General features: G+C 38.4%; 1 protein-coding gene across 2 annotated transcripts in view; it reads right to left on the bottom strand.

Annotated features, from left to right (window-relative positions):
* The window catches only part of nploc4 (NPL4 homolog, ubiquitin recognition factor), a 72,280-nt gene that overhangs the window by 28,925 nt on the left and 28,114 nt on the right, over nt 1-15,241 (bottom strand). For both annotated transcript variants that reach the window (XM_048610670.1, XM_048610671.1), the window contains exons 6-9: nt 13,864-13,958; nt 11,356-11,479; nt 6,672-6,851; nt 1,278-1,364 (exon numbers count right to left, since the gene is read on the bottom strand). In XM_048610670.1, the coding sequence (XP_048466627.1) occupies nt 1,278-1,364; nt 6,672-6,851; nt 11,356-11,479; nt 13,864-13,958 (486 nt within the window). The remainder of the gene's footprint in view (nt 1-1,277; nt 1,365-6,671; nt 6,852-11,355; nt 11,480-13,863; nt 13,959-15,241) is intronic.

Raw genomic sequence — 15,241 nt, 5'->3', positions numbered from 1 at the left:
AGTGCTAGTGTGTGTTTGGCCAGCAAATATACTTAAAAACATTGCAAACTGAAAGGGGCCAGATTTTCCTTACCACTTTGCACTTATCCTAACTGTAAAGTTAGAGCACCAACACTTAACTGAGTTGGCACATCTGATGTTATTCTAAATAAGATCTTTTACTTGTAATTTCCAATCTGACAGAAATGGTTCTTTTACAGAGGTACTGAAGTTTGAACATTTTTAAATGTCTATTGTTAAATTTACAGGGTGGTCACATTGTATGCACTACATAAAGTATTTAATAATGAAACATATTAGAGCTGCAGCTGCACCTTCTGCTAAATAATCATGGCATAGTTTTGGAGAAATGTACATTCTGCCATCAAAAAAGCCAAATGAGTGTAGTGGAATTTTGCAGCGACAACTTCAAAGGAAAAACAGCTCGTCAAGAATGCACTGTTTGTGCTGAGATTTTTTTTTGTTTATTTACTATTTTCCATATTAAGCTTTTGTCAATAAAAAGCCAATTGAATTTTCCATTTTAATATCTCAAAGCAGTGCAATTTGGAAAATGACTGCAATTTTTTCCATAAAGAGTTTGGAAAAGCTCCTTGCATAATTTCACGTAAAGACTCAACTATATTTTGGATGGTTATTATCCAGAAATTACTTCTATTTAAAAAGTCAAGGATTCAGTTGCCACTGAATTTAAGATCTTCCTTTTTCTGCTAATGAAGGCTGGAAGTTAAATAAATTTTTCATGCATCGAGATCTTGCATTGTCCTGCCACAGCAGCTGGAAAACATTACTCCATTTACCGTAAAGCAACTCTCCACATCTGCTTATTATTAACATAACAGAAAAACAATGCAAGCTCCAACTTTTGGAAGGAGGATCTTTTTACTGCAGGACGTAGACTTCAAAATGTACATGTTCTGAAACATAAATCAGTACTTTTTTATATAAGAGGACAACCAATATCAAATCAAAGAATGACAGATTATTTTGTAAGAATTAAAACTTGGTATGACATTTATAGTTCACATACTTTTGCATGGACAAAAATAATTACTTTTGGCAAATTTACCAGGTATCTAGTGGGTCAGTACAGAACTTCACACCTTTGTGTGTTTGAATGCCGAACCTTGAGAAAGAAAGATGCCACTGCCCTCCAAAAGCTTTGTTGCAATTTGGAAGGCAACCTTCCAATTTCTGAATGTACAGTGCACATTAACATACAGACCCCAAAATTGCCATCCAGTAGTTCTAAGCCTTGCCATTATTCCTTCACTCACCTTCCTTAATCCAAGTTTAGCAGCAATTTCATCTACAACTTCAGCTTTTGGGTCTTCCAAAAATTCTAAGCTGTTTGCTGTACCAACCTAGACAAAGGACAGTCAGTCAAAAAAGCAAGCCACACTCAAAGATAAGATACACGGTAACATTTTAAGGGCGGCAGATCACTTGTTCAAGCTTTTTGAAGTTGTGAAAATGGGTGTAATTGAACATTTCTCCATTGCTTTTGGTACAATACATCAAATACTTAACTGGAAGACATATTTTAGTTAAAATGATCTGATCTAGTTCAAAAACACAACAATGAACCCAATTTAGATGTAAGCACCTTATAGTTCTCTGAAACTAATCTGAAGCAAATGAGTAATAGAATACTAATGTTGCCACATACATCTTTATTAAAATTACATTTCAGCTTGTGGTCCAAGATTAGTAAGGTGAAGTCATCCCTCAGAAGGGATGGTCTAAATTTCTAGACAAACATCTTCTGGATTAACTAAAACTTAATAGTGTGTGCTCTCAATGTCAACATTTTTGAGAAGGTATGAGTTTCATACAAAGAACAATCTTCTAGAAATAACCTATTCTAATCAGAAATCAGTTAAATCTAAGGTAAAAGGTAGCCTCCAAAGTTTTACCAGACCATAGGGCTGCTCTCATATTAGACAGAGGCGACTGCAGGTGGTTAAACATGAAGGTCACCACGTCTCAGATAAGTTTTCTTTTGGGGGTGGTGGTGGTGGTGGTGAGCCCTTCATGGCAATTTCAGCCAGTGTGGAAGTTGAACTAACACTGTTGGCATTGCTTTGCATCGCTTTGCATCACAAAACAGCCATTCAGTCAATTAAGCTAACTCACCATCATCCCTCCCACCCCATTGCCAAATCTAAGAGGTGCCCCTAGCCAAACAGCAAGTTGGAAATTGAGGAAGTGAAGTGAAGAAATAGTAAGGACAAGTCAAAAGCTTAGAATTGGTCACAGAGTTCCTTTCATCTCTTCTGTCCAGACCATTGAAGGATCCTGAAGATGAGAGGAAACAAGTTGAGAAACTTATTTCCAACACATGACAGTCTCCAAGCTGACTAATCTCTGGTCTGGGAGCAGAAGGCAGCAAATTGCCTATTGACACAAATAACTACTTCCACATAATTTAATGCATGGAAATATCCAAGTTTACCTTGAAACTGATTATTCACTCAGTGGTAGATTGAGTACTACCAACTCAATTGCCTTTCCAAGCCAAATGTTTGCCAGCTGTTATTCATGCCTTAAATTAAGTATCAATGAATGCTAAACGAATCAAGGTCAACAGAAAGCCACAAAAAGAGCTATAAGGAAAAGTAAGATAGAACATGAGAAAAAACTAGCACAGAATATAAAGACAGATAGGAAAAGTTTCTATAAATATATAAAACGAAAAAGAGTGGCTAAAGTAAACGTTGGCCCTTTAGAGCATGAGAAGGGGAATTTAGTTATGGGATATGATGAAATGGCCGAGGCACTGAACAGGTATTTTGTATCGGTCTTCACAGTGGAGGACACTAATAACATGCCAGTAATTGACAAAGAGACGAAGGTAGGTGAGGACCTGGAAACAATCATAATTACAGAAGAGGTAGTGTTGGGCAAGCTAATGGAGCTAAGGATTGATAAGTCTCCTGGCCCTGATGGAATGCATCCCAGGGTACTAAAAGCGATGGCGGGAGAAATAGCAGGTGCACTGGCGGTAATTTTCCAAAATTCGCTGGACTCTGGGGCAGTCCCAGCAGATTGGAAAACAGCAAATGTGACGCCACTGTTTAAAAAGGGAAGTAGACAAAAGATGGGGAATTATAGACCGGTTAGCTTAACCTCTGTAGTGGGGAAGATGCTTGAGTCTATTATCAAGGAAGAAATAGCAAGGCATCTTGATAGAAATTGTCCCGTTGGGCAGACGCAGCTTGGGTTCACGAAGGGCAGGTCATGCTTGACAAATCTTTTGGAATTCTATGAAGACATTACGAGCGAGGTGGACAATGGGGACCCAGTGGATGTGGAGTACCTAGACTTCCAAAAGGCCTTTGACAAGGTGCCGCACAAGAGGCTACTGCATAAGATAAGGATGCATGGCATTAAGGGTAAAGTATTAGCATGGATAGAGGATTGGTTGACTAACAGGAAGCAAAAAGTGGGGATAAATGAGTGCTATTCTAGCTGGCAGTCAGTGACTAGTGGTGTGCCTCAGGGATCGGTGTTGGGACCGCAATTATTTACAATTTATATAGATGATTTGGAGTTGGGGACCACGTGTAGGGTGTCAAAGTTTGCAGATGACACTAAGATGAGTGGCAAAGCAAAGTGTGCAGAGGACTGTGAAACTTTACAGAGGAACATAGATACATTGAGTGAGTGGGCAAAGGTCTGGCAGATGGAATACAATGTAAATAAATGTGAAGTCATACATTTTGGTAGGAGTAATAGTAAAAAGGATTATTACTTGAATGGTAAAAAGTTGCAGCATGCTGCTATGCAGAGGGACCTGGGTGTCCTTGTGCATGAATCATAGAAGGTAGGTCTGCAGGTACAACAAGTAATTAGGAAGGCAAATGGAATTTTGCCCTTCATTGCTAAAGGGATTGAAATAAAAAGCAGAGAGGTTATGTTGCAGCTGTACAAGGTGCTGGTGAGGCCACACCTGGAGTACTGTGTGCAGTTTTGGTCTCCTTACTTGAGAAGGGATGTATTGGCACTGGAGGGGGTGCAAAGGAGGTTCACTAGATTGATTCCGGAGTTGAGGGGGCTTGGCTTATGAGGAGAGACTGAGTAGATTGGGATTATATTCATTGGAATTCAGAAGATTGAGGGGGGGATCTTATAGAAACATATAAAATTATGAAGGGAATAGATAAGATAGAAGTAGAGAGGATGTTTCCACTGGCAGGTGAAGCTAGGACAAGAGGGCATAGCCTCAAGATTAGAGGGAGCAGATTTAGGACTGAACTGAGAAGGAATTTCTTCACCCAGAGGGTTGTTAATCTATGGAATTCCTTGCCCAGTGAAGTAGTTGATGCTACTTCAGTAAATGCTTTTAAAAAAAAAGGTAGATTTTTTTTGGACAATAAAGGAATTAAGGGATACGGTGAGAACGCGGGTAAGTGGATCTGAGTGCACGAAAGGATCAGCCATGATCTTATTGAATGGCGGAGCAGGCTCGAAGGGCCAGACGGTCTACTCCTGCTCCTAGTTCTTATGTTCTTATGAATCCCACCTTGCTTGTTGGCATTTGACAGTGTGCTTGTTCAAAGATACATGATTTACTTGTGCCACATTAGGCTGCTGTGGAGTTCCAGTTAGGTTGCCAAATGTAGCGTTGATGTTGCCATCACAATCTTTGGACTAGTAAGCACCTCCTGAATGCACATGCAACAAGAAATGTGTGTCTTTGTTCTAACTTCAAGGACAGAATCCACGGTCAGCGGATGGAGAAGTGTTCACTTATGATGCATTGTTTAGATCACAATGGGATAATAACAATCATGTTTGGTATCATAGGGCTTACATGACTGGACTAGTCATTCAGAGGCTTGTTAAGGATTCAGAGAGAATTTAATTTAGTTATTTAAATACATTTGTAATAAAAAGATGGTTTCAGTAATGATGGCCATGAAACTACCAGATTGTCACTAAAAATCCATCTGCTACACCAATGTCCTCCAGGGAGGAAAACTGTTACCATATCCGGTCTGGTCTGTGCACTCCTGCAAATTCACAACACACTGGTGTACTTTTTATTGCCATTGAACTGGTCTATCCAGACACTCGGTTCTTTGAAGTGCAAAAAATTCTGACCAGCTAGCAATGCCCACATATCATTAATGAATTATAAAATAAAAACCCCTTCCACAATGTCTAGTTAGAAGTAGCATGAAATGTGTACATTGACAAATTAATAAAATATTCAAGAAATTCAATACAAAATGCAACAACGTCACAACATTTCCAAAAAGACATGCATTTTAATCAGAATGAATTTGACACATTCAAACTGGCATTGCAATGTATATAATATTAATTTATATTGCTCATTTATTTGACAATATTTTCATTGTTTAAGAGTACTCAACTCAAATCACACAAAATAGAATTCTTCTCTTCAGAGAGGAGACAATACAGGGCCATCTGGTGGATCCAAATGGCTCTCATTGTTCAACTGGAAAGAAGTGTACTCAATACCAACTTCTCAACTTAGCTAAGTATATATACAGAGGATAAAAAGTAAGTAATGTGATTTTAACTACATAATAAAAATCCATGTATTTTTCTGTTTGCATGAAGTAGTTGTTTTTGGCATCGAATATATAAGATGTCATACATTTGAGTTATTTAGATAGAAAGTATTTCTTTTTCCACATTTGTTCCATTCTCTTCAAGGTCCTTGAGTCTGTTCTGTACTGTATGATTCCAAAGAAATGTAGTAAATAGGAAGCATGTACCATAAGCTTCACTTGTGTAAAACATCTACAATAATCTGTGTCATACTCAGCCTGGTAAAGCAGATTTATTCTATTGGGTGCCAAACAACCTAAGTTATGACATTTCTCCTGTAGCCTCTCAGATCCCTTCATTTTTAGGGAGCAGTGCTAATTTCTCTTCTCTTGCGGCCCTTAAACACAAGGCCATAAGGATTAGGAACAGAAATTAGGCCATTCGGCCCATCAAGCCTGCTCTGCCATTTAGTACGTGTCTCAAATCCATTCTCCCTGTAACCCTTGATAATCAAGGATCTACCTATCACTGTCTTATATATACTCAATGACCTGGCCTCCACAGTCTTCTGTGGCAATGAATTCCATAGATTTGCTACGGTCTGGCTGAAGAAGTTTCTCCTTATCGCCATTCTAAAGGGTCTTTACTAAGGCTCTACCCTCCCAAACTAGTCTTTCCGGCCAACGGATATATCTTCCCAACATCCACTCCATCCAGGCTGTTCGATATTCCGTAAGTTTCAATTAGATCCCCCCTCATCCTTCTAAATTCCACTGAGTATAGACCTACAGTCCTCAAAGGTTCCTCATATGTTAAGCCTTTCATTCCTGGGATCATTCTCGTGAACCTCCTCTGGACCCACTCCAGGGCCAATATATCCTTCCTGAGGTATGGGGCCCAAAATTGCTCACAATACTCTAAATGTGGTTGACCAGCACTTTATAAAGCTTCAGAAGTACATCCCTGCTTTTACATTCTGGTCCTCAGGAAAAAATGCCAACACTGTACTTGCCAATAACATTGAACTCACTCTATAATTATGGTAAAAATGCAAAATTTTGTTGATTATATAAACGAACAAAGAATACAAAGAGTTTTTGCAATTTACTATGTTACATCCATGAATAAATTGTGAAAGGAGATCTGACCTGTGGAGGTTCGTAGATGGCAGCAACCTCTGCTCGAATACCTAGAGGAATGTCCGTGTGCTCGGTGTAGCGACCATAAAGGAACCCAAGGCGCTGGTTTCCTGTTTGACGCCAGAAGTTGAGGAAACGGTCTGCTATTGTATGATTCTCAAACATTATGTTGTCCACATGCCTGTATTTCTGTCCAAAAGATAATAACAATGTAAAAGATCCTGGAAGCAATTTTCTAAATACAACTGAGACCAACATACAGAATTTTGTAATATTTAATGGCACAAACATGCTCCACAAAATACAGCCATAACGTGTGATTTATAATCTTCAAATTCCTTGAATTACCATACTCCAAAAGGCAATGTCCGAGTGGTATAATTGCTGGACTATTAATCCTGGGGATCTGGTTTCAAATCCCGCCACGTCAGATGGTGGAAGTTAAATTCAGTAAAATACCTGGAATTAAGAATCTAATGATGACCATGAATCCATTGTCGATTGTTGGAAAAACCTATCTGGTTTACTAATGTCCTTTAGGGAAGCAAACTGCCATCCTTACCTGGTCTGGCCTGCATGGGACTCCAGACCCACAGCAATGTGGTTGACTCTGGGCAATTAGGAATGGGCAATAAATGCTACCTAGCAGCAATGCCCTCACCCCATTAATGAGTAAATGAAAAGAAAAAAAATCAATACAAAGCTCCTCCTGGTAATCCTAATTGTTTCAAGAATAATGTTTTGGATTTTGCATTTCAATGCAAACATCCAGCATAAATTTGGAATCAAATGTCCAAGCATTAAACAACGAGAAGTGCTCCAAGGGAGATATTTAAAATGAACAAAAGATTCAAGAGGGTGGCGACAGAAACTATTCCCACTGATTAGAGGTTCTAAATCAGGAAGGTTCAAGTTTAAAATTAGCATCAGGCTATTTAAGTTTTTTTTAATATTCATGGGATGTTGGCATCACTGGCAATTCCAGCACATGTTGTCTATCCTTTACTAGTCTTCCGAAAGTGATGCTGAGCCACTTTCCCAGACCACTGCAGTTCATATGGTGAGAGTCATCCATAGGGCTGTTAGGAAAGGAGTTCCAAGTTTTCGATCCAGCAATGTGAAGGAATAGAGATACAGTTCCAAATCAGGATAATGTGTTGCTTGGACTGGATTGGATTGAATTGCATTGCTGCTGGAGTTTTTGGAACAGGTAACCAAGAAGTTTGAAGAGGGTAAGGCTGTTGATGTGGTTTGCATAGATTTCCAGAAGGTGTTTGAATTTGCACAAAGTATTTAGTAGATTTAAACTAGAATATTATGTTGTGGATGCTAGATTACAGGAAAGATGTGGACCCATTTGGAGAGAGAGTGCAGAAGCAATTTACAAGAACATTTCAGGAATGAGAAATTTCAGTTATGAGGATAGATTGGAGAAGTTGAGACAGTTCTCCCTGGGAGAAGGCAGAGAGGAAATTTGACACAGGTTTTCAAAATCATGAGCAGGGTAGATAGAGTAGATAGGGGAAAGCTATTCCCTCTCATAAAAGGAACGAGAACAAGAGGACAGATTGAAAGTGACGTGCAAAAGAAGCTAGGGTGATGTGAGAGAAAATATTTTCACAATGCGCAGTTAGGATATGGAGCACACTGCCTGGAAGTGTAATGGGTGCAGATTCACTTGAGGCATTCAAGAGGGCATTGGCTGATTATTTGGATAGAAATAGTATGCAAGGGTATGGGGAAAAAGGAGGAGGTTGGCACTAGGTATTTATGCTCGTATGAAGAGTCAGTGTAAGCACTATGGGCCAAATGGCCTCTTTCTGCATAGTAACAATTCTGCTGTTCTGTGACTGGAATACTTTCATGTAAGGAATAGTGAAAATTTGGAATTCACTCCCACAAAAAGAACGTGGGATGTTGAAATTCATTAAGAATCAATAGTTTTCACTTATGTACGAATATCATGGAATACGGAAAAAAGGAGACATGGTACAGGCTAGCCCAAACCTGAATGAACAATAACAGACTTCAGAGGCTGAATAACTTGTATCTGTGGGGCCAGGTTTTGTTTTGACAGGTTTTACCAGCTCATCTTCACCACGGCAACAGTGTGTAAAGCAACAGTGGGCTATAAAGGGGTTGAAGAGCAACTGGATAGAGGTGAGGACACAATTGTACTCATTTGTGGTGCATATGCACCACATGCCCACTCCACCACTCAGAGTTCTTGTGGTGCAGTGGTAGTGTCCCCATCTTTGAACTAGGAGCCTCAGGTTTAAGTCTTACCTGCTCCAAAGGTAGGTAATAACATCTTTAAACAGGTTGATTTTAATAAAAAAGTGCACTTCTTCACCATCTAAACAGTTTCACAACCCTCGAAGATAGCCATGTGTGAATAATGGCTCTTTTGTTATTGTCTAGCAGTCTCAATGGAGGTCTGATTACAAGAATTGGTCAATTGCAAGCACTGGCAGGCCAGATGGAGGTGAGATTTCATTAGCTTTCTAGTGACTTGTCTATGGAAAAAAATCTTTCTGAATACAGTGGTCAATCTTTGGTCCATGACAACCAGGGCTCACTGATCACTGTATAATGTAACTCAAAACAAGGCAACAAGCCATGGACCAATAATAACTGATTTATCTGGGGTTGAAAAAGTCTTTTCAAAAACATCTGACTCTAACATAGTAACATCACCCGAATGCCCCAATTCAGCTCGTGTACTGTTGAAAATCACATTCATGCCTTTGTTACCTTACACTTAAGTTCTATGCTCTCCTGGCACAATTCCCAGCTTGTATCCTCCATGAAGCTGAGTTTCTCTAACATCTGTGACTTGTATCTTAACACACACTTAACCCCATTCACTCACAAACCTGGCTCCTGGTCTGACAATGCCTACGTTTTGGAATTCTCACTATGGAGGGATTTAAAAACAATGGCCTCACCCTGAGATCTCCCCAGTTTTGGCTTCTTGTGAATTTCAATTTAATTACTCCATCATTGGCAACTCTCCTTTTAGTTTCTCAGACACTATCTCTACAATTTCTTCCCTTAAAAGAAGGAAAGAGTGCAGAGATGTTAAGATGCTGTTAAAACTATCCATTTAACCTATCTTTTGGACTGCTGTCCTAACATCCCCTTATGCAGCTCCATTTTAAATTTTGTTCAATAACACTCCTATTAAGAACCTTGAGACTTTATAAAATAATGGTTATACATAAATACAAGTAGTTGCAATTATACAATGTCCCATAGTGCTTCACAGTAGCATTCATAAACAAACTTTGACATAGAGTCACATAATGAGATAATAGGTAAACAGAGAATTCAGCAGCAATGGCATATTGGCCTCCAACACAAGGGAACTGCAATATGGAAGTCTTGCAGCAATTGTCAACAACCTTGATGAAACTGCACCCAGAATAGGTGTACAGCTTATATCTCCTTACGAAGGAAAGATATACTCGCCACAAAGGGAGTGCTATGAAAATTCACCAGACTAAAAAGGCAAATGGAATTTTGTCTGTCATTGCTCGAGGGATGGAGTTTAAAAACAGGGAGGCTATGCTGCAGCTGTATAGGGTCCTGGTGAGGCCACACCTGGAGTACTGTGTGCAGTTTTGGTCTGCTTACTTGAGAAGAGATATACTAGCACTGGAGCGGGTGCAGAGGAGATTCACTCGGTTGATTCCAGAGTTGAGAGGGTTGGATTATGAGGAGGGACTGAGCAGACTGGAATTATACTCATTGGAATTCAGAAGAATGAGGGGAGATCTTATAGAAACATATAAGATTATGAAGGGAATAGATAAGGTGAGGGCAGGGAGGTTGTTTCTGCTAGCAGGTGAAACTAGGACTAGAGGGCATTGCCTCAAAATAAAGGGAAGTACATGTAGGACTGAGGTCAGGAGGAACTTCTTCACCCAAAGGGTTGTGAATCTGTGGAATTCCCTGCCCAGTGAAGCAGTTGAAGCTACCTCATCGAATGTTTTTAAGGCAAGGCTAGATAAATTTTTGAACAGTAAAGGAATTAAGGGTTATGGTGAGTGGGCAGGTAAGTGGAGCGGAGTCTCAAAGATCAGCCATGATCTTATTAAATGGTGGGGCAGGCTCGAGGGGCCAAATGGCCTACTCCTGCTCCTAGTTCTTATGTTCTCATGTTAATCCCTGGGAAGGAGGGACTGTTTTACGAAGAAAAAAAGAGATTTAGAAAACTTGCCTGTATTTTATCTAAAACTTTGAGGATTGGATATAGGTAGATGTTACTCAGCATCTTAAAGAAAATGTGAAACGGAGAGGGATGTGGGATGCAATTCCACAATTTGGGGTCTAGGCCACTGAAGACATAGCCATTGATGGACAAGAGGCTAGTGTTACGGGAACTCAGATTCTGAAGAATTGGTGGGTCAGAGGAGATTATAAAGAGAGAATGGGTCAAGGCCAAAGTGATAGACAATATAATAAATGATTGGTCTCAGTTTCAAATCTGACAGAATTGTTCCAAAAAGCTGCCAATTTTTCAGCGTCATTTTATGGTAACTTGTAATAGACCATCAATTCTATGCTTAAATTTTTTAACATAATGGATTAAATTTTCTTCTAAATGTACTTTACACCCTTCTCTGATATAGCCCATACTCTACATAATGAAGTTTGTGAATTCATGCAATGACAATTAATTCATACTTGCCTGTCTGTTAAGAGTTATGGCACTCGGTTGGCACTTTGTACAAATTCCATCAGGCCACGGAGGATGTCCTTCACACCCAGATTTGATTTTGCAGCTAATATTCTCCAAAGCAACAAACTTGCCTCTGTGAGCAGAAATGCAATCATAATTCAATCTTCCACCTTTCCAATAAGGTTGGGCAAATCTAATGAATGTTGCACACCACTGACATAATACTAATTGAAGCAGAATAATGAACAACCTCAATTAACATATTAACCCTAGGGTTAGGATGAGATCATCCGTTTCAGCAGGGAATGAAAGAGTCATTCTACCAGGGGATCCATTGCTGCTGCCATTAGAACCTAACTGCTTTTCACTACATACAGATCAAGCTTTAAGGATTTGAATACCTGATATTTTTGTTTCTAAAAAAAGGTACTTGGAGCAGGTTTGAGAGAGACTTCTAGCTCAGGCATTGGTCAGGTTTGTGGAGGCACAGAACAAAGGCCACATTTAGTATTTGAAGAAACAAAGCAAAAACTGTGAAATAAATATTAAGAGTATGTATTTAGCTAGTAAGCATTTGACTCTCACCAATAGATTTGATCTCGTTTCTCCTGCTTGCTGGGCTTGTAGAGACAGAATAATTTACCTCAAACACCCAAGTTTTGGGAGGGTGGTACAGAAAAATGAATAAGTTATTTCAGATCAGTAGATTCATACGATTGTGATCTTAAAATTTAAAATTATGATTACTTAAAAGTCTAAATTGCAAAACAACTGGAATTCTAATAAAAGTCTAATTAAAAATCAGAGACATTCTATCTCAGGGCTGGTTGTTAAATGCTCAAATATACATCAAGTTTTTGATAGATTAGTGACAGAGGTTGAACTTTCTTAATTCAGTACATGGTCCTGCAATTTCAGTGATACGGCATGTGCTGCTGGTGCTAACCACACAGTCCTTTTGGTTTTCCAATGAAACCAGTGTGGTCCGGAATTGTACTGACAGTTGAAAAGATTACCTCTGTTCCCCCAAATATCTACGTTTTGCCACATTTAATATTGCACAGCTGTTTTTAAATGTACTTAGAACTTTCCCACGAGGTCCTGCAGGCCTGAAATTCAATGGCCCAGTTCTGAAGCTGCCGGATTACAGAAGTACAAGTTGTGTATTCAATGCAATAAAAAAAATCAAAATTTCAATTCACACATTTGTGAACAAATGGACTATATGTTACAACATTAAGCTAACAGGTTTAAGTTCTTCTGTATTATTCACAGCTTTAATGAGCTTCCCAAACAGTGGATTGCAATTCCCAGATTTTGGAGTTGCTTACTCCAAGTCACTAAAGGCTGCCATAGAGCTCAGACTGATACCCAAGGGACCCCTTCAAAATGCTTGCATTTTCTACAAATGATCATGATATATTGACTGCTCATTAAGACCTGCTTTCTACTGCTGGAAAAAATTCTGTGAGAAGGTGGGTGCTCCTTTTGTTTCTTGCCTGTTTTTTCATGAACGCCCATAAACCAAATGGGAGAGGGGTGGTTTTTTTTTGCTCTTGCACTCATCAGGACAATGCCCTTTATTGTATGTCTTGTGAAAACAAGATTTTATACTGTATAAGTAGTGTGCGCTGATTGGTTGGCATAGACTCTGATGAAGAGAGACATTGCCATGGAGAATGCATGTTGACTTGACAGTCTCTCCAACTCTCAACAACTCTCTCAGCATCTAAACATTCATTTTTGCCAAACTTAAACCTTTGAATGCAATTTAAATGTTCACTATTTCTGTGGTGGCCATCTTTCACAGTCACCGATCAGTAGAAATATAATTGTGATAAATAAACTAATGACATGCAAACCCAATGTGTGAGCCTCGTGTTTACTTTAGCAATACCTCAAAACATAGTAAATTGGACTAAATGGCCTCAATTCGAAATCAAACAGTAATGTACAAGCCATTAGTGTGCTGCTATTTTAAGCAGTTACCATGTAGTCATCTTGAATCTGTTTGCAGAAAAACTTTGCGGTATTCCCATGAGGAATTGGTTTTGGAGCTGAATTTCAGCAATTTCACTTTCACACAGTGTGATTGGCTGTCTTTACAGCATAATAGGCAGCAAAGTGAAACAAAGCAAGATGGGATTATAAAGGACCTGAATATACTTTTTAAAAGGTATGAATGGAAATGTCTAGCATTAGTTTACATGGGCCATTAATTGCAAATAACAAACACAAATCAGATTAAAGGAAAATTCCAAACTGAACTAAATCAGGGTTTGTTCACTTTAAATGGACATATTCCACACAGGATATTCTGGAGAAAGGTTTCTTTTCCAGTTTTCATAATCTATTATTTAGACCACTTCATCTAGTTCACTCCATCATTTCATTATCCTAAGGCAGTTTGAAACAACACACCTGGAAATAAGAAATAAATCAGACTAGAGTAAAACCATGTTTACAAAATAATTATAAGAGGAAATCTGAGGAATTCTTTTTCCAGAAAATACTTACTTATCAGCACCACCAGTCAGTTTTCGGATGTATGCATGGAATGACATGTGTTTAACAGGTGGGTCCAAATGATTAAGGTAATCCTCATCAAAAGGCTAAATAATAGAAAGCACAGTTCATAAAAGGTACATGAGTATAAAGTAGTTAACACCAAAATGAGAACTATTATTTGTGTGCAGAACACAACAAGTCAACACATTATTCACAAATATCATTAGACATCTACTGAAGTGTGCTTAACGCAAGCAGGACGATCTGCAATGAAATAGAGTACTTTAATTACTGGCTTTGTTATAAATGTGTGAGAGAGAGATGCACAATTAAAAGCAAAATATCGTGGATGCTGGAAATATGAAATGAAAACTTCAGGATTAGTAGAGAAACTAACATTTCATGATAAAATTAATTTAGTTTAGTCATATTCACAAAGTATATTCATTGATTATTCCAACACTATGATTACAGTTGAACAGAATAATAATCATTATGTAGATTTTAGTAATTTAATACCATGTGACTCTGCTTAGCCTTGCCTGACAAAGAAATGCACCACAGGATTGCAAACAGACTGAAGGCAATACACTAATGTTTGAAGGTAGAGGCCAAGGCCAAGGTACCCCTGTTTAGTTCACTCCTATTTTAGGATGGTAAGAACATGCAAACTTTGAGGCTGAAAAAGAACACATCCTCTCAGCATATTTGCCCTTTAATCAGCAATCAAGATGACGGAAGGGAGCTACCAAGGGAAAAAACATGAATACAGCTGTGCTCCGAACTGAGTTTGTTTTAAATTGAAGAAATTATACATGACTAATCCTTTTACGAAGTGTGACCTTTGTCTTAGTTAGCTTTGGAACAATGTGTGCTTAAGTTTGTGATTATAAAATCTTTTAGACATTCAACACTCAAGACTATGTATTGACTGAATGCATAAAGAATAATTCAATGTTTCATTCTCTTTACGTATTCTGGTTTAAATTAGTATTTGCAATCCTTTGTATTATTTTATAAATTGAGGTTATAAGCAACTTTTTACACTACATCTTTGTCTCAAAAAGAGATAATAAAACTGTCACAGAAAGAAAAGCAAAATCATAAGTGGCTTTTAAGAAAGAACAAATAGTCAATGATAGGAGCCAGATTTAATGGAAATTTCACACTAAGTGAAAATTGAGCCAATGAGCTTAAAAATATCAGCCATTGGGTCCTGACAATATACCTCTCCCTTTTCTAAAATGAGTAAACAGAATATCAAACTATCTTTTCATCTTAATAAAAAGTCATATAAAGTGCTAATAACAAAGCTAATGAAGAAAGGAGGCCACAGATAGTTATTAACTTAAGGTACAAGTCAGGAGACAGTGGGAACACATCAATC

The sequence above is a fragment of the Rhincodon typus genome, chromosome 23 (genome assembly GCF_021869965.1).
Source record: "Rhincodon typus isolate 14 chromosome 23, sRhiTyp1.1, whole genome shotgun sequence".
Taxonomy (NCBI): domain Eukaryota; kingdom Metazoa; phylum Chordata; class Chondrichthyes; order Orectolobiformes; family Rhincodontidae; genus Rhincodon; species Rhincodon typus.
This window is presented reverse-complemented; position numbering and strand designations above follow the sequence as displayed.